The sequence below is a fragment of the Aotus nancymaae genome, unplaced genomic scaffold, assembly GCF_030222135.1.
Source record: "Aotus nancymaae isolate 86718 unplaced genomic scaffold, 86718_ANA_hifiasm-v0.15.2.pri h1tg000003l, whole genome shotgun sequence".
Lineage (NCBI taxonomy): Eukaryota > Metazoa > Chordata > Mammalia > Primates > Aotidae > Aotus > Aotus nancymaae.
The window spans coordinates 19,594,533-19,619,500 of NW_026988414.1; the positions used below are offsets into that span (position 1 = coordinate 19,594,533).

The following is a 24,968-nucleotide window of genomic DNA, read 5'->3' on the forward strand; positions in this document are numbered from 1 at the left end:
TGTTTGTTTGTTATCTTCTTCCCTTATTCCTTCCTGACTACATCATTAAGTATAATTATCAGTATAAAAGAGCTTTTCAATACCCATTACTAAATTGCATTCTAGCCTGGGCAAGAAAGCAATACTCCCATTCTCTCTCCCTCTTTCTTTTCCTTCTCCCTCCTCCCCATTCTCTCTCTCTCTTTCTCTTCCTTTTTCCTCCTTCCTATTCTCTCTCTCTCTTTCAAAAAAAAAAAAAAAAAAAAAAAAAAAAAAAAAAAAAAAAAAATCTTAACTGAACAGTATATTTATTGAAACAAGACACGATTTCCAAGTTCAAAGTTCATGGAGAGCTGAACTTAAAACATTTGTCTAAATAATAGAGACACACCATCCATCTATTGCTCCCCAAACAGGCCCCTGTCTTTCTTGAACAAAAATAATTTTCAAGAAAGCCCACTGAAAAAAGAGCTTTCGAGGCTGGGTGCAGTGGCTCACTCCTGTCATCTCAGCACTTTGGGAGTCCAAGGTGGGAGGACTGATTGAACCTGGAGTTGGAGACTCAGCCTGGGCAACATAGCCAGATCCTGTCTCTACAAAATAAATTTAAAAATCAGCTGGGTGTGATGCTGCGCCCCTATAGTTGCAGCTACTGGGGAGGTCAAGGTGGGAGGACTGCCTGAGCCCAGGAGGGTGAGGCTGCAGTGAGCTGTGCACTCCAGCCTGGGCAACAGAACTAGACCCTGTTTCCCCAGGAGGAAAAAAGAGCCTAGGAAGATGAGGTGTTTTTGTTTGTTTTTTTTTTTCTTAAAGAGAGGGGGTCTCACTGTATTGCCCAGGCGGACCCTGAATTCAAGCAATTCTCCTGCCCTTCAGCCTCTCTAGCAGCTGGGACTGCAGGCATGCCACACCTCACCCAGCTTAAAGTTGATTTTTAACTACTTTTTAAGACTGCACAACTTTAGCCCTTATATGGGTGTGTTTGAAAGTGGTTAGATTTAGGGCAGGCTAAATCTAGTGGGGTGCCTGCTCTCAGTTGCTCTCCCACAGACGTCACAAGCTCAAAGCCTTCAAACCGGATCTTATTTCTTTCCTTCTCCCCCACTAGTCATAAACTCCAGTGGATTCCACTCCTACACACTGCCCTCTTCACCAATGCCCAGCTGCAGGACTCGTCTTTATATATATAGAGAGAGTCTTACTCTGTTGCCCAGCCTGGAATGCAGTCCCTCTGTCTCCTGAATTCGAGTGATTCTCCTGCTTCAGCCTCCCAATTAGCTGGGACTACAGGTGCCCACCACAACACCCACCTAATTTTTTTTTTTTTTTTTTTTTGTTTTTAGTAGAGACGGGGTTTCACCATGTTGACCAGGCTGGTCTCCAGCTCCTGACCTCAAGTGATCCGCCCACCTCGACCTCCAGGACATGTATTCTATTGCCTGATTCCTGCAGCAACTCCAGGCTGGACTCTCTACCTTCCATGTCCCAATCCCAACCCCAATCCCAACCCCAATCCCACAGAACAGACACAGAGATGTGTCAGTGATGAAGTCATTCCCCGCTTAAAACTGTGACAGCTTCCCAGCGACCTCCTTCACTTGGGTTAGAAGGGCTAACTTCCCTCTGCAGCTCAACACCTCTCTCCAACCCTCTGCTACCACCCTAAGGAGATTCCCTTCCTCATTTCTACAACAAACTCCCGCTTGGATTCCTCCCCAACGTCCTTCTCATCCTTGGGTCTTGGTTTACTCCCTCCTTGGGGAAGGAGTACGGCTGTGATGGAGGGAGGGGCTGGCCTCAGCGCGTCCCATGCTGGGCGTCCTCGGAGCAGCGGGGACTGATGCCAGCCCCTTCCTCCATCACAGTCCTACTCTCACACAAGGTGACCAATGTCACCTGGTCATGTCTGTCGCCCCTGGGTGGCCTGGGCTTGCGGCTTCCGACCTCTCACTTGAGCCTTACGCTGCGGTCACCTCATCCAGCTCCCTTTTTCGTCCTCGAAGATTTCCACCCCTTGACCCCCTCACCCCTCCCCGGGGGTGCCTCCCTGAGTCCCCGAGGGGCTTGGATCCGCGGCGACATTTCCTCCCCAGCACCCCCCGGAGCTCTGCGTCCAGCTGTGTCATTACCCGATGAGTGCCTGTCCCCCTTTGTGAAAGTGAGCGGCGACAGGGCCTGGAACGCAGCAGGTGCGGGAAGGGGTGACGGTGCGGAGCCAGGGACAGACAAGGAACGGGAGTGTCCCGCGCCCAGGCACGACCAGGAGGAATCGGGGACCCTGGGGCGTCCCCCGCTCCCCATCGCGGGGCCGGAAGCCGCCGGCTGGTGCCCTCCCCGCGATGCCCACAGCCTTATCTCTGCGCCCCGAGGGCCGCGGGAGGAGCCGCGGGCGCGCCGGGAGGGACTGACAGTGGCATGGGCCGGGGGGCCCGGGGCGCGGGCCCGACTAGCCGCTTGCTACCGCTACTGCTGCTGCTCCGCCTGGCCCGCGGCGCCTCCGGAGAGCCGGGCGCCGACGGTGAGTGCGGGCTGGGACGGGCACTGGCGGCCTGCGGGGTCCCTGGCTGGGCCTCGAGGACGCTAGGCGCACGGACGCTTCCCGGCCCCTGGGCTTGGCCAGCGCAGTGCCAAGGCGTGGGGCGCAGGTGGGGCCCGCGCCGGTTATTGGAGATCGGGAAGGAGGAGCTCAGAGAAGCGGGAGGTTGGGGGCTACCCGCTGGGCTTCCCTGACCACGCCTGACCCCGCGTCGCCGTGGGACGCCGGTTTTGAGGCGGCCTGGCCGGGCCCCCAGGGACCATCGCTGCCCCGGAGGCGGTGTGGGGGCTGGGCGCGAGCGCGGACCTGGGCAGGGCGGCGCCCGGGGCAGGGCGGGGAGGGCCAGGGCGTTCCGCGGCGCTATCCCGCTTCCGGCTCTGCGTTGGCTTTTGCATGACACATTTTTGACCCGAAGCAATTTTCTTTCCACTTTTAATTTTATCATGTTTATTAACAGCCGGCTGCTCAACACGGTAAGAAAGAAGTGTAAGGACGAGTATAGGAATGAAGCCATTCATTCACTCATTCATTCACCAGATGGCCCTCCAACAGCTTCCCTCTGCGGGATGAGGGCGGGCAGTGCGGGCCCTCTTGGAGCTAATTGTCTGGAGGATTCAGACCAGCACTTGTTCCATTTCCAGGCGATCGAGGGAGTTGTCTTTCCTCCTTTGTAAAATGCAATATTGAGCGGAGTAGGAATTACACAGAGGATTCAGACACGCAGGGGAGGTGACATTCATCCAAATAACTGTAATACAAGGCAGAATGGCATGAGTGCTCTGAGAAGGCCTAGGTGGTGAGGGCCGGGAAAGATTCCTTCTAGCTTGGGAAATCGATGGTGACCCCTGAGCTGGGCCATCAAGGATTAGTCATATTTGGATATGGGAAAATGTGGAAAAGATATCCCAGCTCATAGCAGAAGGCGCTGCCGCCTCTCCACAAATGTGTCGAATCAATGAATTCCTTCCGAATTCAGACAGGGGTAGAAGGGAAGGAAGCACGTGGAGGTACAAGGCAGAGGGCAGAGGGCCTTGATTGGCGGACCTAGGCCTTTGGACTTAGCTGTGGCTGGAAGCCACTGGAAGCTGTTTCAGGGAGTGACATGAAAAGTGGGTCCAGCCGGTTCCAGGTGCTTAGGGAGCCACGGGTTACAGTGCAGATGGCCAAATCCAAGAACCACACCACACACAACCGGTCCTGAAAATGGCACAGAAATGGCATCAAGAAACCCCAATCACAAATATACAAATTTCTTAAAGGGGTTAACCCCAAGTTCCTAACAAACATGCACTTTGCCAAGAAGCACAACAAGAAGGGCCTGAAGAAGATGCAGGCGAACAATGCCAAGGCCGTGAGTGCACCTGCCGAGGCCTTGCCCTTATAAAGCCCAAGGAGGTTAAGCCCAAGATTCCCAAGGGTGTCAGGCTGTGGCAGGCAAAGGCCAAGGCCAAGGGCAAGCCAAGGCCCAGGCTGCAGCTCAGGCTCCCAAAGGTGCCCAGGCCCCTACAAACGCTTTAGAGTAGAGCTCTCTGTCTGCCAATGTGAAGACAGAAGGATTGTCCCTTGGGCTGCTATCTGCATGGGGCTGGTGTCCTCCTTTGCTATTTGTACAAATAAACTTGAGATGGGGGGAGAGAGTGTCTAAGGAACCCCCATCTTCCTTACTAAAACCAAACACTGATCATCATATGGAAACGGAAGGAAATTTCTACCTGATGAGATACAGGGGGGCTTGTGGTTGAGATTCCTCCCTGCCATCCCCACCCCCATTCTCTTTGCCTGGTGGGTATTTTGATAGCTCGATCTTCTAGAGTGGCCATTTTTGTAATACTAGGTGTCCTGCGCGGTGGCTCAGGCCTGTAATCCTAGTACTTTGGGAGACCAAGGCAGGCAGATAACGAGGTCAGGAGATCGAGACTATCCTGAGTAACACAGTGAAACCCTGTGTCTACTAAAAATACAAAAAATTAGCTGGGCGTGGTGGCACACTCCTGTAGTCCCAGCTACTCGGGAGCTGAGGCAGGAGAATCACATGAACCTGGGAGGTGGAGTTTGCATGAGCTGAGATTGCACACTGCACTCCAGCCTGGGCGACAGTGAGATTCCATCTTTGAAAAAAAAAAAAAAAAAAAAAAAAAAAATATATATATATATATATATATATGATATATTAGGTGCCCTGGTTAGATTTATTCCTTGCCTCCATGTCCCAGGACAGTGTGCATAGGACTTGTAGATGCTTGGCATCTATTTTAGGATCTTCATGTGATCTCTCTAAGGTAGGAAACTGTCCAATATGGTCCCATTGAATTGCTAGGCCAGGATAACTGAATGCAGCTAGTAGCTACCTAAGGTCATCTGAAACTAAAGGTTTTAGGGTGAATTTGGGGAAACAGAAGTCAAGGCTTCCTGGTTGAGCCTCCTCTCTTTACGTAGACACTCTTCCTTCATTTTCAACCTTGGAGAACCTGATTTTATGCAGGGCAGGTTTCCTGACAGTGGACAACGTAGGGAAAGACTGGAGGCTTGGCCAAGCCCATTGAGGAAGTTGTTGTAGTAGCTGGCCTGGAAGTTCTGAGGACTGGGCCCACAGTAATGACAGCACAAGAGGACTGAATGTAGACAGTAGGAAATGGTCCAGGGCCAGGTGTGGTGGCTCAAGCCTGTAATCCCAGAACTTTGGGAGGCCAAGGCAGGTGGATCACCTGAGGTCAGGAGTTCGAGACCAGCCTGGCCAACATGTTAAACCCTGTCTCTACTAAAATATACAAAAATTAGCTGGGCACAGTGGTAGGTGCCTGTAATTCCAGCTACTCAGGAGGCTGAGGAAGGAGAATCGCTTGAACCGGGGAGGCGGAGGTTTCAGTGAGCTGAGATTGTGCCACTGTACTCCAACTTGGGAGACAGAGCAAGATTCTGTCTTTAAAAAAAAAAAAAGAAATGGACGAGAAGGAAGGATTTAATAACAGATGTGAAGGTGCAAGGGAACAGAAGGGGAAAGATGACACTAAGGCTTGGCGACTGGGCGACTGGGTATATGTTTTTACGGGAGGAGAAAGATCAGGAAAGAAAGATGATTAGTTGTTTTGGACATCATGAATTTGAGATGCTATTATGGATTTAGAGAGATGAAATCAGCAGACAGCTAGGGCTGTGGATGATAGGTGTATGCAAGCCATGCAGACTTGATGGTTGCTTGAAACCTTGAGGTTGACAAGATTGAGAGGATGAAGGACAGATTCTTGGAGTGGATTCTCGGAGTTCAGATGGTAGATGCAAGTCGAGAAGAAAGAAGCAGCAGCCAGCTAGGATGGAGGAAGACTGGGCTTGTTTAGTCAAGGAAACCAGGGGAGGGGAAGCTGAGGGGTGGAGATTGAGAGAAAGGCTTTGAATTGTATGACTCTGGTCAATGGAGACCCAGAGCTAGCAGAGAAGAGAGGGTGACAGCTAGATGTGGGGGATTTAGAGCGAGGGCAGAGACCTTGGTTACGGAGTAGATACTCTTTTCTTTTTTTGTTGCCCAGGTTGGATGGAGTGCAGTGGTGTGATCTCGCTCTCTGCAACTTCTGCCTCCTGGATTCAAGGGATCCTCCTGCCTCAGCCTCCTGAGTAGCTGGGGTTACAGGTACACACCACCACACCCAGCTAATTTTTGTATTTTTAGTAGAGACGAGTTTCGCCAGGTTGGTCAGGCTGGTCTCCAACTCCTGACCTCAAGTGATCTGCCTGCCTCAGCCTCCCAAAGTGCTGGGATTACAGGCATGAGTCACTGTGCCTGACCTTGGAGTAGATACTCTTTAAAGAAGTTAGAAGGAGAACGAAGGTAGCATTCAGTTGGGCTGGTCAAATCAGTCTAAGATTTTTAGGGAATGCAAAATAGGTTCAAATGTATTTTAGACTGAGGACTATTATTTAGTAGAGAGGGGAAAATTGAAAAACAAAAATAAATGAGATGGTTAATGGATAGAGAAGGTGAAAAATGAAACTTGGGCCGTAAGTGGGAGACGTTAGTTTCTGAAAGTGGAGAGGTGAGGAAGAAGATTGGAGAAGTGTGCTTCCCTTCTCCCCTGGCGGGCTACTTAGTGAGCAATATTCATATTTCAAAGCAAGTCTGGGTGTCCTCCCTCCTCCTAGGAAGTCCGTCGGAGCTATCTGCATCTCTCTGCAGCACCAGTGATACCATGTCCATGCCTTGGTTATACACTTATACTATATTGGAATGTGATTGTTTACTAAACTAAAAACTCCTTGTGGGTAGGGACAGTGGCTTGTATTAGGAATCTGGTATGCAAATAAATGAATAGCACCCAGGCTGGAATAAGCAAAGGCTATTCATTCAGGACTTAGTGTGGCAAGGGAGTCAGTCATCATCACTTCCATTTGGCAGAGACTCAAAAATGGGCCAGGGTGGAAAAGCTTTATAGTAGAAAAAGGAAGGAGGTTGAGGGGAGGGTGGTTCAGGTACTCCCAGCTGGAGAAGCTTACTAGTAGCGTGCATCCCATGTGATTGGTGAGGTGGCCATATCTGGCTTCTCTGGTTGGTCCGAAGTTGGAAGTGGGGGCAAAAATTAGGGTCGCTGGCTGTTCCTGATTAAGACCTGACAATTTGGGGCTGATTGCTACAGAGTTCCTGGACTGATTGCTGCAGATTGTGGGTCAGAATTCTATTTTAATATATGGGCCGGGCATGGTGGCTCACGCCTGTAATCCCAGTGCTTTGGGAGGCTGACGTGGGCAGATCACTTGGGGTCAGGAGTTCGAGACCAGCCCGGTCAACATGGTGAAACCCCATCTCTACTAAAACTACAAAAAATTACCTGGGCGTGGTGGTGGGTGCCTGTAATCCCAGCTACTCGGGAGGCTGAGGCAGGAGAATTGCTTGAACTCAGGAGGCAGAGGTTTCAGTGAGCTGAGATCGTGCCACTGCACTCCAGCCTAGGTGACAAAGCAAGACTCCATATGATCTGGCTATTGTCCATTTGTATATTTAGCCTCTCACTGGCCACAAGGGCCGAATGATATTAATTGACATCAAAGATGTTTTGCGGAGGAGCACTGAAGTCAGGCGACCGGAGTGTGAGGAAAGTGTGTTTGGCATGATTGATATGGCAGGAGGGTGTTGGTGGCTGGGGTGGGGTGCAGGGCCCAGGGGAGTCCAGAGGGTAGGAATGGGTGAGGAGGGGTAGAACCAGTCAGTCCTGTTTCTTAACCTTTCTCTGGCATTTGTTGCTGGAGTTTGAGGCTTGTTGGCTCAGGTCTGGCTGGGGGGCAGGAAGTTGTTCTTGCTGTACAGAGGTCACCTGCCTTCACTCATCATGCATTTCATGCTTGGTCTTTAGTCTGTCTTCATGAATCACAGCAGCACATTCACTCTCAGGGTGAGCCAGAGGAGGAAAGAAGAGAAATAGAGTGAGCGGATTGTTTTGGAGTGACTTAAATTTGCTTAAAATAAGGGTGCAGGATTAGAGTTGTTGAAGATGCCCATCATGGCCTGTCTTCTACCTCCAGGGACTTGGTCCTGGGTGTATTCTTGGTCTTCTGGTCAAATTCTAAAATGGGATCCTAGGTCTCTGTAGCTCAAAATCGCAAGTGGTCTGTTGGCCTCAGCTCTGCAGAAGAGAGAGGGAAAATGAATTGCATGGATTAAGAAAAAGGGTTCTCAGCACTTTGGGAGGCCGAGGCAGGTGGATCACGAGGTCAACAGATCGAGACCATCCTGGTCAGCATGGTGAAACCCTGTCTCTACTAAAAATACAAAAAATTAGCTGGGCATGGTGGCGCGTGCCTGTAATCCTAGCTACTCAGGAGGCTGAGGCAGGAGAATTGCCTGAACCCAGGAGGCGGAGGTTGCGGTGAGCTGAGATTGTGCCATTGCACTCCAGCCTGGGTAACAAGAGTGAAACTCCGTTTCAAAAAAAAAAAGAAAAAGGGTACCCAGCTGGGCGTGGTGGCTCATGCTCGTAATCCCAGCACTTTGGGAGCCCAGGGCAGGCGGATCACCTGAGGTCAGGAGTTGGAGACCAGTCTGACATGGTGAAACCCTGTCTCTACTAAAAATGCAAAAATTAGCCAGGTGTGGTGGTGCATGCCTGTAATCCAAGCTACTCGAGAATCATCTGAACCCTGGAGGCAGAGGTTGCAGATCGTGCCATTGTACTCCAGCCTGGGCAATGAGAGAGAAATTCTGTCTGGAGGGTGGTGGTGGGGGTGGGGGTGGGCAGGGTACACCCTTCTGGAGAATGAGTCAAGTGTGAGACAGGTGTAAAAAGAACTGGTAGGGGTTAAGTGAATGCCTGCCCGGCGTGAACCTTCAGGTGTGGTCTGAGTTAATGGCACTCAGTGTGGGTCGGTTTCTGGTCCTGAGGCCAGGTGTGGGGGCCACACTGCTGGTTGATCTTGGTCAGAGAAGAAAATGAACAGGATCAGGTCGTATGAGTCATTCCTCGTATGAGGAAAGGTTGAGAGTTTTTTGTTGTTGTTGTTGTTGTTTTTAACTGGTCAAGTGCAGTAGTGAGAAGGATGAAAGAGTAGAACAAGGAGCTCGACCTGTAACTGACGGTGAACAATCAATGGAGATAACTCACTACCTTCGGACCAGCTTAAGTGAGAGTTCTTGATGGGGAGTGTCAGTCCTAAATTTGGGTGGGTGTGGGAAATATATGACGGTTTGAATAGTACTCTATCTTGGAGGGATTTAAAAGCAGAGGCTACGCTTTCGTTTCTGGATGTTTTTTGTCAGGGTTGTTGGAAAGGAGAGAACCTGAAGTTTTTCAGATTCCTTCCACCTGTGGAATTTGATGCAGTCTTTCAAGAGCAAGGCAGTTTTATGTAGTGTTAAAGACAACTTGGGAATGCTTTTGCTTCCTGAGTTTTGGGCCCCTTTGGCTTATTTCCTCTGGTTGTTTGATCTCTCTCCACAAAGTTGAGAGACAGAATCTCAGGAAGGTTGCGCAGTGGATCTGTTTGGTTGGGAATTGGGTTAAATCACTGCATTTGTGCTTTTTCGTTGTTGCCTGTTGGTTTTTTCGAGATGGGGTCTTGGTTGTTGGCCAGGCTAGTCATGAACCCCTGGGTTCAATAGATCCTCCCATTTCAGTCTCCCAAAGTGCTGGGATTACAGGTGTGAGCCATTGTGCGTGGCCTGCATTTGTGCTTTTAAACTACCTTCTTCCCTTGACTGTGAACATCTCTTTACTGTACTATTAAAGTCCATCAGCTAATGTCTCCGAAGTACACTGAAGTTGTTGCTCGTGTACTGGAGTAAAGAGTTAGAGTGGTTCTCAGAAGCTGGCGGTCTCCCTCCCATCCTGAGTTGCAGCTTTTCTTGGTTGCAGTGGAGAGGAAGAACAGGTGAGCAGGGCTGAAAAGGTGAGGAGCTGAACTTTCCAATTTCTGAGTCAGCTGTTACCCAGAAGGTTGGGAGGATGTGGGGAAGACAGGGAGTGATCACGTAAATTCAAATATTATGGTTTCTAGGATATCAGCCCATCAATGGGTAGACACCTGAATACACAAAGATATTGCTCTTGAGTTTTGCATCAGTGCATTTCTCCACCACTCTTCCCATTGGTGTAATTGGGAGTTGGCTAGCTAACCATCAGTGTTAATACCTTCTTTTATTAACAAAGAGTTGTTGAGTGGTTGGTTATCACAATGTCTAACATATTTGAATTGCTTTTCATGTATTAACTCATTGATACGGTTTGGCTGTGTCCCCACCCAAATCTCATCTTGAATTGTAGCTCCCATAATTCCTATGTGTTGTGAGAGGGACCTGGTTGGGAGACAATTCAATCATGGGGGCAGTTTCCCCCATACTGTTCCCGTGGTAGTAAATAAGTCTCACGAGATCTGATGGTTTTATAAGAGGTTTCTCCTTTCACCGTCTCTCATTCTCTCTTGCCTGATGCTATGTAACATGTGCCTTTTGCTTTCTGCCATGATTGTGAGGCCTCCTCAGCCACATGGAACTGTGAGCCCATTAAACCTTTTTTTTTTTTTTTTAAATTACCCAGTCTCAGGTATGTCTTTATCAGTAGCATGAAGACAGACTAATATCCGCTCATTGACTCTTTTATCCTCACAACAACCATATGAAGTAGGTTTATTATTATTCTTGTTTTACAAATTTATGGGAAACTGAGGCACAGAGATCACCAAGGATTACATAGCTAGTATGCGGCATAGCTAGGTTTATAACAAACCCAAGCGCTCTTAACCACCAGGCCAAATACCAGGCACTGCATCTTGCAGACTGATTCTAACAATAGTAACAAAATCTATGGAAATGGACACAAATATTCATGTACATTGTCTCGCACATTTGCATATTACTTTACACTTCATACAGTGTTTATATTTCTCATTTAATCTTGACCATAACATCTTCATCTCATGGATTAAAATTAGAGACCTGGCTGGGCACAGTAGCTCATGCCTGTGATTCCAGCACTTCCGGAGACTACTGGAAATATCGATTGAGCCTGGGAGAGCCTGTGTCTGCAATGATAATAAAAAATTGGCTGGGCATGGTGGTGCATACCTGTGGTCCTAGCTACTCGGGAGGCTGAGGTGGGAGAATTACCTGAGCCTGGGAGGTCGAGGCTACAGTGAACCATGACTGTGCCACTGCACTCCAGCCTGCGTGACGAGAGTGAGCCAAAAAACAACAACAACATTGGAGGACTGACAGTTTAACTTGCTAAAATCACATCACCAGGGAACAGGAGAGACTATTCCAACTTGGAGTTCAGAGAAGAACCCTGACCCTGCGTGAGACACCAAAACCTGTCTCACGCTCTCATTGTTAGATGGAGTTTTAGGTGGGGTCATGACTTCAGAGCTGAGACAGGCAGTGAACCTAGGTCAGCAGCCTCAGCTGGGGGATGTGGTCATAGTAACAAAGAACACTTGTCAGGCTTTTCCTCCTTTCAGATTTTGGGCTCTTCAGCTTTCTTGTTTCTCTGCCAGTAATTCTAGACGTCCCCGGGGTCCCTCTCCTCCACAGCAGTTCCCTCTGTTGCTACATGGCAACCACCTCTCTGCTTTCAGGCCTTGAGTGTGCTGATGACATAACTAAAGCCATCCTTGACGTGAGTACCGAGAACCCCCTGCCACAGCTCTCCCTCAGATCACAGCAAAGCTTTAGCACTCTTTCTCTGGCCCGGAGAATTCCTCTCCCTTGGGTTATTCTATTACATTTGTCCCATAGCTGTGCTGTGCGGCAGTCAAGACTTGGTGAAAGACTGCTTTCATTATTGCCTTTTCTTTCCCCTGATTCTGACTCCAGTCCCTGAGGTTGAGGTTGAGGTAGTCTGCCAGCGCACCTCTCTGTGTGGTCCACCTGGGAGCAGTTTAGAAACACTGATTCTCAGGCCCTGCCTCTCCCCTGCTGAATCAGAATCTTTGGGGACGCTGTGTTTTAACAGGATCTCCAGGAAGCATGACCAACTGTCTTGGTTTGCACAGAATTAAGGGGTTTCCCAGGACACAGGACTGTTTGTATTAAAACGAGGACGTTAGTCACTCTGTCTCTAGGTGATTCTTAACTGAGCCCCAGGCTGTGGAACAGTGGACTCGTGTGGCCAGAGGGTTGTCCTGCAAAGTCTTGCGGAATAGGCTCATCATGGCTGAATAATAAGCACCCCTGCCTGTATTTCTTTAGAAATCGCCTTCTCATCTGCAGATAGTCTGAGAAACTTTGATAGCCTGGAACCCATCTTAGTTTTTTTACTGGTATGGGGAACAAACATGTATCGAGACAAATTCTACTGCGTGCCAGTTACTGTCTTTGGGGTTATACTTATGCTAAATTTCTTTCTTTTTTTCTCTTTCTTTTCTTCTTTCTCCTTCTTTCCTTCCCCTTTTTTCTTTCTCTCTTTCTTTCCTTTCTTTTTTCTTTCTCTTTAGCCTTCCTTCCTTTCTCTTTCTTTTTCTTTCTCCTTCCTTCCTTCCTTTTCTTTCTTTCATTCTTCCTTCCTGGGTTCAGGCAATTCTCCTGCCTCAGCCTCCTGAGTAGCTGGGATTACAGGCACGCGCCACCATGCCCAGCTAATTATTTGTATTTTTAGTAGAGATGGGGTTTCACCATGTTGACCAGGATGGTCTCGATCTCTTGACCTCGTGATCCACCCGCCTCAGCCTCCCAAAGTGCTGGGATTACAGGCGTGAGCCACCGCACCCGGCTTAAATAAATTACTCTTAATAGGTCATTAAAACAGATACCCTAAGAATGAAGTGTATGCCAGGTGTGGTAGCTCACACCTGTAATCTCAGGAATTTGGGAGGCTGAGGCAGATAAATCACTTGAGTCTAGGAGTTCCAGACCAGCCTATTCAATATGGTGAAACCCCATCTTTCCAAAAAAATACACAAATTAGCCAGGTGTGGTGGTGTGTGCCTGTAGTCCCAGCTCCTTGGGAGATTGAGATTGGAGGATTACTTGAGCCCAGGAGGTCGAGGCTGCAGTGAGCTGTGATCATGCTACTGCACTCCAGCCTGCACAGCAGAGTGAGACCCTGTGTCAAAAGCGGGGAAAAAAGGCTGGGTGTGGTGGCTCATGCCTATAGTCCTAGCACTTTGGGAGGCTGAGGTGGGTGGATTGCTTGAGGTCAGGAGATTGAGACCAGCCTGGCCAACATGGCGAAAATCCATCTCTACTAAAAATACAAAAATTAGCCGGGTGTGGTGGTGCACACCTGTGGTCCCATCTACTCAGGAGGCTGAGACACAAGAATCGCTTAAGCCTGGCAGGCAGAGGTTGCAGTGAGCTCTGATTGTGCCAATGCTCTCCAGTCTGGGTGACAGAGTGAGACCTTGTCTCAAAAAAAAAAAAAGTATCAAAGACCTAACACAACAGGGTGACTATAGTTAATAATAATTTAATCGCATATTTTAAAGTAACTAAAAGACTATGACTATTGTTTATAATACAGAGGATAAATACTTAAGGGGATGGATACCCCATTTTATGTGACGTAATTATTACACATTGCATGCCCACATCAAAACATCTCATGTAGCCCATAAATATATACACCTACAGTGTATTCACAAAAGTTAAAGTTAAAAATAAAAAAGAAGGAAATGTCAGAACTTGAGGGAGAAAGGACTTTAGGGAGCTGTTTATCCTCTGCTATTGAAAATGTGACCCACCTGTGAGCTTGTTAGAAATGCAAAATACAGGGCTTCTCCCAGACCAACTGAATCGGAGCCTGCAGCTTAACAAAGGTTAAGATCCTCAGGTGTGTTTTTTGTTTGTAGTTTTCTTTTTCAATATGTATGTATTTTTTAATCTTTATGGGTACATAGTAGGTGTGTATATTTATGAGATAGGTGTGTTTTCTTTCTTTTTTCTTTTTTTTAGAAACAGGATCTCACTCTGTTTTCTAGGCTGGAGTACAGTGGCGTGATCATAGCTCATGTAACTTTGCACACCTGGGCTCAAGCAATCCTCCTGCCCCAGTCTCCCCAGGTGATTTGAATGCAATTTAAAATTTGAGAAGCCCAAAGTCTTGTTTTAAAGATGAAAAAACTGAGATCCAGAAGGTTAAGTGATGCTCAAGGTCACACAGTGAATTAGACCCAGCTAGATTTAGGATCCAGTTCTGACTAGCTTTCCAGTCCAGTGCTTCTCCTATACCTGGCTGCCTTCCTCTAAGGCCATGTGTTTGTCTGGGCCTATTTATTAAATAAACTTGAACTTAATTCAGTTTCTTTTAAAACATTTTCTATTCTATCCTTCACTAATTCAGACTAGACTTCCTTTAATTTATCGGAGTGAGTCCCACCTCTTCGCTTCGATTTTTTATGTTTATTAGATTTACTCAGTAGTTAACATGAAAAAGTCATTTTCCAGCTGATGTTAAGGTTTTTGTTTTTTGAGACAGAGTCTTGATCTGTTGCCCAGGCTGGAGTACAGTGGAACAATCTTGGCTCACTGCAACCTCTGTCTCCTGGGTTCAGGTGATCCTCCTGCCTCAACCACCTGAGTAGCTGGAATTACAGGTGTCCGCCACCATGCTTGGCTAATTTTTTTGTATTTTTGGTAGAGAAGGGGTTTCACCATGTTGGCCAGGCTGGTCTCGAACTCCTGGCCTCAAGTGATCTGCTCGCCTTGGCCTCCCAAAGTGCTGGGATTACAGGCATGAGCCACCACACCTGGCTGAGTTTTTGCAAATGTAGCTATATAAATTCTGCATCTTTATAACAACATGTTTTTTATTTTTAAATTTTTTAAAGGGACAGTCTAGCTCTGTTGCCCAATCTGGAGTGCAGTGACTCAATCAAAGCTCACTGCAGCCTTGACCTCCTGTGCTCAAGAGATCCTCCCACATCAGCCTCACAAGTAGCTGGGATTACAGGTATGCACCACCATGCCCAGTTAATTAAAAAGGTTTTTTTGTAGAGATGGGGTCTTGCTATGTTGACCAGGCTGGCACTTTGGGAGGCTGAGGTAGGAGAATTATTTGAGGCCAGGAGTTTGAAACCAGCCTGAACATAGTGGGATCCTGTCTCTAAAAAAATAAATAAATAAAATAAAAAATTAGCCAGGTGTGGTTAATTTTTTAACCACACCTGTAGTTAGGACTGCAGGGATGTACCTGTAGTCCTAACTACTCTGGAGGCTGAGGAGGGAGGATGGCTTGAGCACAGGAGGTCGAGGCTGCAGTAAGCTGTTGTCACACCATTGCACTCCAGCCTGGGTGACAGAGTGAGACCTTGTCTCAATAAACAAACAAAAAAACCCCAGAATGATGAGATCATAAGTGTGAACCACTGCACCCTACCCTAGACAAGTATTTCATATAAGAAAAAAAATTTTTAAATTTCCATTTGTCAACGTTAAATAATGAGATTCAGAATGTATGATTAAATATAGAGTTTATTCAAGCATAAAACTTGAGCATGGCCACTGGGAAACGCTGACTTCAAATGAATGGAGTTTCATTCCAAAGTGGGGAAGTTACAGTTTCAATTATGTAGAAATTGTAGTAGAGTTACATTTTCTATACAAGATCAGTGCATATGCCACAGGATTTGGTTGGTTACAGATTGCTACATTCCAAGTAAATTACTTTATTACTCCATGAGGAGAGGTAGCGATCTGAGCGGGTCGAATCTCTGGTCCCATTTGGTCTTAATTATTTACAGGGGGAGAGAAAGGCAGAAGCTGCAGCTGTATGCTTTGTGACTCAAACTCTACAGCCACATTCCTCTCACGGCTTGGTATAACTTGAAGTTCCAACAGCTTTAAGTTTAAATTATTTAATTTCACACATTGTATTGTTGCTTCAATAGTATCACAGTTATGTCTATTATTGTACTACACACATTTGTGTGTGATTTCAGTGTCTGCTTAAGGTTTTTCGCCTTTGAACAGTGTATTAATGTTGTCTGTTCACTGGGGGAGTATTTTATAATGGGCTTCTTTGGTTTTTCAATGAAAAATTCTTATAGGCTTCCTTAGCTTGGGTTACTTCAGTTACTTGTTCTCTAAAGCTATGTACCTGCTATCTGCCATCTCTCAATGGCATCATGAGAAATTGGGGATCCAGAAACAAAATGATTTCCCTATAGAAATTTGTGTTTCCCTCCCCTTTTTGACGTCAAAGCTTTAATTATATTAGTCCCCAAGTGAAAACAAAGCAAATGTTTATCATCAGATTGTGCACCATGTATTATCAGATTATCATCAGATGCAAATTGTGTGTCATGTATTCTGCATCTTGAGTTAGCAGTTATTTCGTGGTTGTATACATTTGTTAAAACCCACTGAAACTATACACTTAAACATGGGGATGTTTTATTTTATGCATATGATATCTCAATAAAGTTAATTGTTAAAGTAAAAAATGTAATTTTCAGTATTTCCTTACTATTGTGGTAAAGGAGAGATAAGGCAAACTTTGGCCATTTTAGCTATTTTGAAGTGTACAATTGAGAGGCAAGTTGTATGTTGTGCGATCATCACTACCATCCATCTTCAGAACTTTTTCATCATCCCAAACTGCAACACTGTACCCAAGATTTAGGGTATTTAATAAGATTGAATTTTTTTTTTTTTTTTTTTTTTTAGACAGAGTCTTGCTCTGTCTCCCAGGCTGGAGTGCAGTGGCGAAATCTCGGCTCACTGCAAACTCTGCCTCCCGGATTCAAGCGATTCTCCTACTTCAGCCTCCCGAGTCGCTGGGATTATAGGCGCATGCCACTGAACCTGGCTAATTTTTGTATTTTAATAAAGATGGGGTTTCACCATGTTGATCAGGCTGGTCTCGAGCTCCCAACCTCAGGTGATCTGCCCACCTCGACCTCCTAAAGTGCTGGGATTACAGACATGAGCCACCATGCCTGGCCAAGATTGCATTGCATCTGCAAATTAAATTGGGGAGAATGTTCATATGTTCCTCATTTTAGTGTTCATCACAAATGGGTTTTTAAATTTGACCCAGGATCCATTATTTAGAAAGTATTTCCAAGATTTTAGTTGCATGTCATTACTTTTTTGAAGTTTTTATTTTTTTGAAATGGAGTCTCATTTTGTCACCCTGCCTGGAGTGCAGTGGTGCTATCTCGGGTCACTGCAACCTGTGACTTCAGGGTTCAAGCAATTTCCCTGCTTTAGCCTCTGAGTAGCTGGGACTACAGGTGTGTGCCACCATGCATGGCTAATGTTTTTGTATTTTTGGTAGAGACAGGGTTTCACCATGTTGACCAGGCTGTTCTTGAACTCCTGACATTGAGTGATCCACCTGCCTTGGCCTCCCAAAGTGCTGGGATTACAGGCATAAGCCACTGTGCCTGGCCCTGCATGTCATTATGAATTGACAACGTCCTGATCACATGGTTTTAAAATGTTTTGTGCTAAAATGTTAACGTGTTAAGATGGTTAAATATATTTAACCCATATGATGGACATTTAGGTACTGGGACTCATCCTCACTTCAGTTTGGCGTGTTGTCCTAATCTGGAGCCTTCTGGTCCATTTTCTCCCAGTTGTAGAATTATGTTTTGTGCAGCGTCAGTGAAGGAATCTGGGCATTTAACTACTCCTTGCAGACATTTTCAACCAGTTCCTTGAACTTTCATTCTTATTCCTTATGTCTATCTTCTGAAATTTACCAAGACTCTGCTTCCTGGGCCTTTCTGGGATTGGCTTTTAGTTCTTCCTCTGTGCTAAGACAATTACCATGCACCCATATCCTTTTTTTTTTTTTTTTTTAACAGAAATGGGGTCTCATTATGTTGCCCAGATTAGTCTCAAACTCCTGGGATCAAGGCGTCCCAAAGTGCTGAGATTACAGGCATGAACCACTGTATCTGGCCCATCTGTCCCTTTCTCAACTTCTTTATTTTTATTTTTTTGAGACAGGGTCTTATTCTGTCACCCAGGCTGGAGTGCAGTGGCATGATCTCAGCTCACTGCAACCTCGATCTCCCAGATTCAAGTGATTTTCCTGCCTCAGCCTCCTGAGTATCTGGGACTACAGGTGCCCACCACCCTGCCTGGCTAATTTTTGTATTTTTAGTAGAGACTATGTTGGCCAGGCTGGTCGCGAACTCCTGACCTCAAGTGATCCACCCGTCTCAGCCTCCCAAGTGCTGGGATCACAGACATGAGCCACTCTGCCTGGCCTCTTTCTCATCTTCTGAAATACTGTTGGCATCCTGTCTGCCATCATCTTCTCTCCCAGGGTTTATACCTTTCTAGTCTTTTATGTAATTCCACCCCCCACAGTGTATTTGATAATATTTTCTAATTATTTAACATCTTTAAAATTTAATTTACTAATCCCTAAATCCCCATTTTCGTTTTTCCTTTTTTCAGGCTTCTTGTGTTAAAATTCTAGTGTTTCTTTTTTTTTTTTTTTTCCCTTGGCTGCCTGCTTTTCTCTCTCTTTTTTAGGCATGAAACCAAGCTGGGAGATTTCCAGACACTCTAACCATGCTGCTGTTTTGTGTGTTCCTTTTTAAAATAAGAGATAACACAAAAATGAGACAAACCACTAATCATCACTAAATAATACCAAATAAACCATGGAATATTTATTTACAAAGTTTATTCTATCTCAGACCATAAAGGAAAATGCAACAAATTTGAAAAAGGTAAAAATTTTAAAGGTCACATTAAAGTATACTCCTAAGGTATAAAAACACATAAAACTCACATTTTCTGGAGTAAATATGTTTTTATACCTGGTGTGAACCATTTCAATTTCGATATGCCCTTTGTTCTAAGAATTATTTAGGAGAATGTTCTGTGGTTTGAAAGTAGGTTTCTTTGGGGGATGCCAGTCTTATGTTTTGCTTGATAGTTTTATTACATTATTATGTGGTCAGATAATTCAGCCTTTACATTTTTACTTTTTTGGAATTTGTTGCATTATTCTTTATGGTCTGAGATATAATAAATTTTATAAATATTCCATGGCTAATTTGGCATTACTTTGTGATAATTAGTGTTTGTCTTATTTTTGCGTTATCTTTTATTTTTTTAAAAAATACAAAAAAAAGCAGCATGGTTAGAGTGTTTAGAAATCCCCAGTCTCAGTTAGTTTCATGCCTGGAGCAGCCTAAGGGCTAGGCTGTCTTACCTGGTGATAACAGAGCCAAAACCAAAACGAAATTCAATGCTGGAGAGATTCTCTTTACTAGGTCACTCCTGAAATTACAGAGGCACTGAGAGCGAAACACGATATACCACACAGCCTTGGGTAGAAATTCTTTTTTGATCTTGGGCCATATTTCACCATCTGGTAGATTTGGATGTTTTCAAAGTTTTAGCCTCAAACAATTCTGCTGTTTATTTCAATAATTGGGATCTGGTCATCCTACTGGGACTTGGCTGTTATGTCACTGTCATCTTAAACACATTTTTTTTCTTTGAAAAAAAAAGAGAGTAGAGTAATAGACAGCTCTGTTCCTCTTCACTCCATTTGCTTTTTGAGTTGCAGGAAGTAGGATTTCAGATTTCTCTATCCAAGCAGTCAATAAAAATATATTGAGTGTCTGCACTGTGCCATCGTAACATATGGGCAAATGATATCATCCCTATCCTTGAGCGGCTCATTCATAATACTGAGCTTGGAAGACAAAGCTAGAACCAAATGTAATGACTCATTAACATGATTGATTGGGGAACGTGCAAGTGTTAGGGGAGCACAGAGGAAGATGCATTTCGTTTTCCTTAAGAATGGAGGAATGGGACAGGCGCATTGGCTCACCCCTGTCACCCCAGCTTCTTGGGAGGCTGAGGCTGGTGGATCCCTCAAGCTCAGGGGTTCAGACCAGCCTTGACAACATAGGGAGATGCCATCTCTACAAAAAGTACACAAATTTGACTGGTGTGGTGGCATGCGCCTATAGTCCCAGCTACTTGGGAAGCTGAGGTGGGGAGAATTGCATAAGCCTGGGAGGTCAAGGCTGCAGTGAACCGAGATCATGACACTGTGCTTCAACCTGGACAACAGAGTCAGACTCTACCTCAAAAAAAAAAAAGAAAAAGGAAAAAATGGAGTAGTGGGGAGGACCTCAGAGGGAATGTGACATTTAAGCTGAGTCTTTTTTTTTTTTTTTGAGATGGAGTCTCTTTCTGTCACCCAGGCTGGAGTGCAGTGGCATGATCTCAGCTCACCACAACCTCTGCCTCCTGGTTCAAGAGATTCTCCTGCCTCAGCCTTCTGAGTAGCTGGGATTGCAGGCACCACCACACCCAGCTAATTTTTGTATTTTTAGTAGTGATGGGGTTTCACTATATTGGTCAGGCTGGTCTCGAACTCCTGACCCCGTGATCTGCCCACCTCAGCCTCCCAAAGTGCTGGGATTACAGGCGTGAGCCACCACGCCCAGGCTAAGCTGGTCTCAAAATATGAATAGGTGCTAGCTAGGTAGAGAAGAAGGCATAGGCATTTTAGGTACAGAGAGTATGGTGACTGTGGCATGCAAGTAGGATAGTAGATATTCTGTTTGGGAAAGAGTAGTCAGCCTCTGCTGTCTGGCAAATACCATGTGTGGTTGGGGCTTGGAAACAATGAGGCTGAGGAGTGTGTCTGGAGTGAGACCACTAAGGGCACTGATTGTGGCCCAGCGTGGTGGCTCATGCCTGCAATCCCAGCACTTTGGGAGGCTGAGGTGGGTAGATTGCTAGAGCCCAGGATTTCCAGACCAGCCTGGGCAACATGGTAAAACCCTGTGTCTACAGAAAAAACAAAACAATTAGCCAGGTGTGGTGATGTGTGCCTGCAGTCCTAGCTACTTGGGAGGGTGAGGTGGGAGGTTCACCTGCTCCCAGGAGTTGAGGCTGCAGTGAGCTGTGATTGTACCACTGCACTCCAGCTTGGAGTGACAGAGTGAGACCATGTCTCAAAAAAAAAAAAAAAAGAAGACATTGATTGCTACACAGAGGAAGGGATTTTACACTTTATTCTATGGGAACTAAACAGCCACTGAAGGTTTTTAAGGATGAGACTAGGTGTGTCCTGTGTTATTTTGGTCTTCAAATTTTGGTTCTCCATTGTAAATGTCCACTAACTACATGTGTCTCATCTTGCATTTTTCTTTTTCTGAAACATACAATTTATGATTCAGGTTTAGATGTCTGTGCCACTTGCCATGAACATGCCACATGCCAGCAAAGAGAAGGGAAGAGGATCTGTATTTGTAACTATGGATTTGTGGGCAACGGGAGGACTCAGTGTGTTGGTAAGTTCTGAATCCTGGGTTGAGTTGAAACGTTGAATCAAGAAACAAGATTCTCTTGTGTTAAAGAGCTGATGTCCTTGGGGGAGAATGTTGTTATTTTGTTCACATGTTTTTATTATGAGAAGTTTTGTCAATTATAATAAGTCTTTGTTTTAGCGTTTGGATACATTCTTTCTCTAGTGTTTCCGAGATAGTATTCCTCACGTTAGAGGTCATTGAAGTTGAATCTCTGGAAACTCTGGGACCTAACACAAATTTGACATCTGGTTTAAGTCTTAAGTTTAACTTTGCAACTCAAGTGAATATTGCATTCCTTAATTTCTCTGGTTATTTTGATATAAAACTCTTTATATTAGTACCATGAGGAAAAACAAAACAATTTGCTATTGGACTTTTTGGTTAATTGGTGAAATACTGTTGCTTTGGGTCTTATGTCTATCAGAATTCATCCTCCAAATTTTTGGTAGTTGTGATACTTTTAGGGACTTAGATGACTTAAAGGAATTCAAAGATGCTTTAGATTAGAAGCATCTGAAATTATTGTTTGCCTTATGACATCCACCATGCTATGACAGTCAGACACTATCCAGATTCAAGCTCGATTCAGAGAGAGGGAGACTTTCACGACAATTTTGCAGTAGTAAATGTTGCAATAATCTTCCAATTTCCTTCCAGCAACCTTGTTAGATGCATTAAAAATATTGATGGTTTTACCTTACAGTTGTGGATAATGGTATATACAGCCTTGTTGTGATATCTTTGTGTGCTTTTTTTTCTCCTTAAAGAAAAATAGCAGCCAGGCACGGTGGCTCGAGCTTGTAATCCCAGCTATTCTGGAGGTTGAGGTGGGAGGATCACTTGAGGCCAGGAGTTTGAGACCAGCCTGGGCAGCACAGCAAGACCCCCATCTCTAAAAAAAATCTTTTTAATTAGCCACGTATGGTAGCACATACCTGTACTCCCAGGTATTCGGGAGGCTGAGGCAGGAGGATGACTTGATCCCAGGAGTTCGAAGCTTCAGCGAGTTACTTATTATATTTATTTTATTTTTTGAGACAGGGGCTTTCTGTTTCCCAGGCTGGAGTGCAGTGGCATGATCATAGCTCACTACAACCTTGCCACCATGCCCGGCTAGTGTTTCTCTTTCTCCTTCTCCTTCTCTTTCTCTCCTCTTGCTTTCTCTCTTTCTTTCTTTTTCTCTTTCTTTCCTTTCTTCCTTTCCCTCCCTCCCTGCCTTTCTTCCTCCCTTCTTCCTCTTCTCCTTCTTCCCCCCCCGGCTCTTTCTCTTTCTCCTCCTCCTCCTCCTCTTCCTTTTCTTCCTCTTCTTCATTTTTGGTAGATACTACTATTTGGTAGATATTTGGTAGGGTCTCACTACATTGCCCAGGCTGGTATTGAACTCCTAGTCTTAAGCGATCCTCCTGCCTCAGCTTCCTAAAGTGCTGGGATTATAGGTATGAGCCACTGCTCCTGGCCACCACTGCATTTCAGCCTGGGAGACAGAACAAGACCCCCTCTCTTAAAAATAGAAGAAAGAAAAAAAAAAACCACCAAAAAAACCCAATTTTGTCTTGTCTTCAAAAAGTCACTTTTTACTTTGCAGATACAAGCTTTTACAGTCACTCACCACTGTCCATTCTGCGGGCTGGAGTTAAGCCTTCTTTGACTCTTGTTTTTTAGAGTTCTACCCATGAGAAGTTTGGCTGCCCTGCAGTCTGAGGCTCCAGGGGGAATTTCTCCTAATGCCTCGCACCCTCCCACTCCTCATCCCACTTGCTAGCAGTGAGATAGAAATGAAGTTGAGAATGCACAAACTTTTCTGTTCCCTTCCCAAAGGAATTCCTCCTCCCATGGATGCTAGCTACATTCTTGTCTGCCCTTTGACTTGTTTTTGTTTTTTTTTAGATGGAGTCTCCTTCTGAAGCCCAAGCTGGAGTGCAGTGGAGTGATATCGGCTCACTGCAACCTCCGCCTCCCAGGTTCAAGCAATTCTCCTGCCTCAGCCTCCCGAGTAGCTGGGATTACAGGCACACACCACCATGCCCAGCTAAATTTTGTATTTTTAGTAGAGACAGGGTTTCACCATGTTGGCCAGGCTGGTCTCGAACTACTGACTTCAAGTAATCACCTGCCTCGGCCTCCCAAAGTGCTGGGATATCAGGCGTGAGCCACTGAGCCTGGCCCTGTCGTTTGATTTTGAACAAAGAAACTCCTCTTAATGGGTGGAGGGGGCTTTATTAATTTATGTGGTACTGCTCCCAAACCCTAGGCACTGCATATCCCAGTGCCTGACCTGCTGAGACTGTGCCATACATAGATTGCAGGTGTGGTTATACATGGATCAGAGGTGCTATAACATGGTATTAAGCCTAGGGTCTTGAGAATTCTAGACTCCTCTACAAACCAAAATGTCTCTTTCGGTGAGGTCCACAGAGGAGTCATGTTTCAAAAACAACAGCAAAGGACAGGAATATTCCATTTTATGGACAGCCGGACTTGTTTCTGAAACCGCTGGATAGTGTTCTGTAACCTGGGATGGACACTTGGCCTAACTGTGGCTTGAGAGTCTGCTCTGTCCCTCTAAGCTCTTTCGCAAATCTTCCCAAAGGTAGATTTTTGTTTGTTTGTTTTCCTCTCATACAGGGTCTTTGTCGTCTAGGCTGGAGTGCAGTGGTGTGACCACGGTTCACGGCAGGCTCAACCTCCCAGGCTCAAGTGATCTTCCTGCCTCAGCTCCTGAGTATCTGGAACTACAGGCACACACCACCATGCCCAGCTAATTTTTCTGTATTTTCCTTTTGTAGAGATGGGATTTTGCCATGTGACCCAGGCTGGTCTTGAACTCCTGGGCTCAAGCGATCTGCCCACCTTGGCCTCCCAAAGTGTTGGGATTACAAGTGTGAGCTACTGCACCTGTCCCCACCGATAGTTTTAATATGATGAATCATGTTCCAAAGACAATTAAATTTTAAAAATGTAATACAGTCATGTGCCATTTAATGATGTTTGGTTAATGCTGGACTGAATATACAATGTTGGCCTCATAAAAATTATATAATAGAGCTGAAAAATTCCTATCACTTAGCGATGTCGTGGCTGTCATAATGTTATAGCACAATGCATTATGTGTTTGTAGTGATGCTTGTGTAAGCAAACCTACAGTGCTGCCAGTTGTATAAAAGTATAGCACAAACAATAATGTATAGTACATAGGCCAGGTGCGGTGGCTCATGCCTGTAATCCCAGCACTTTGGGAGGCCAAGGCAGGAGGATCACCTGAGGTCAGGGGTTCAAGACCAGCCTGTCCAACATGGTGAAACCCCATCTCTACTAAAAATACAAAAATTAGCTGGGTGTGGTGGCAGGTTCCTGTAATCTCAGCTACTTGGGAGACTGAGACAGGAGAATTGCTTGAACCCAGGAGGCGGAGGTTGCAGTGAGCTTAGATCCCGCCATTGCACTCTAGTCTGGGCAACAGAATGTGAAACTCTCTCTCTCTCTCTCAAAAAAAAAAAAAAATACATTACATGATACTTGAAAATGATAAATGATTATATTACTAGATTATGTATTTACTATGCTATATGCTCTTATCACTAATTTAGAGTATACTCCTTCTACTTATTAAAAAGAGTTAACTATTAAACAGCCTCAGGCAGGTCCTTCAGAATGTATTCCAGAAGGGAAGAAGGCATTGTTTTCATAGGAGATGATAGCTCCATGTGTGCGTTCTTGCCTTTGAAGACCTTCCAGT

General features: G+C 45.6%; 1 protein-coding gene across 6 annotated transcripts in view; it reads left to right on the forward strand.

Moving 5' to 3' along the window:
* Positions 1-24,968, forward strand: part of SUSD1 (sushi domain containing 1) — a 149,267-nt gene that overhangs the window by 5,324 nt on the left and 118,975 nt on the right. For 5 of the 6 annotated variants that reach the window (XM_064378928.1, XM_064378930.1, XM_012461829.3 and 2 more), the window contains exon 2: positions 21,101-21,214. In XM_064378928.1, coding sequence (XP_064234998.1) covers positions 21,101-21,214 — 114 coding nt within the window. Of the gene's footprint in view, positions 1-8,919; positions 9,119-21,100; positions 21,215-24,968 lie in introns of those variants that run through there. The other variant, XM_064378929.1, reaches the window with a different exon arrangement.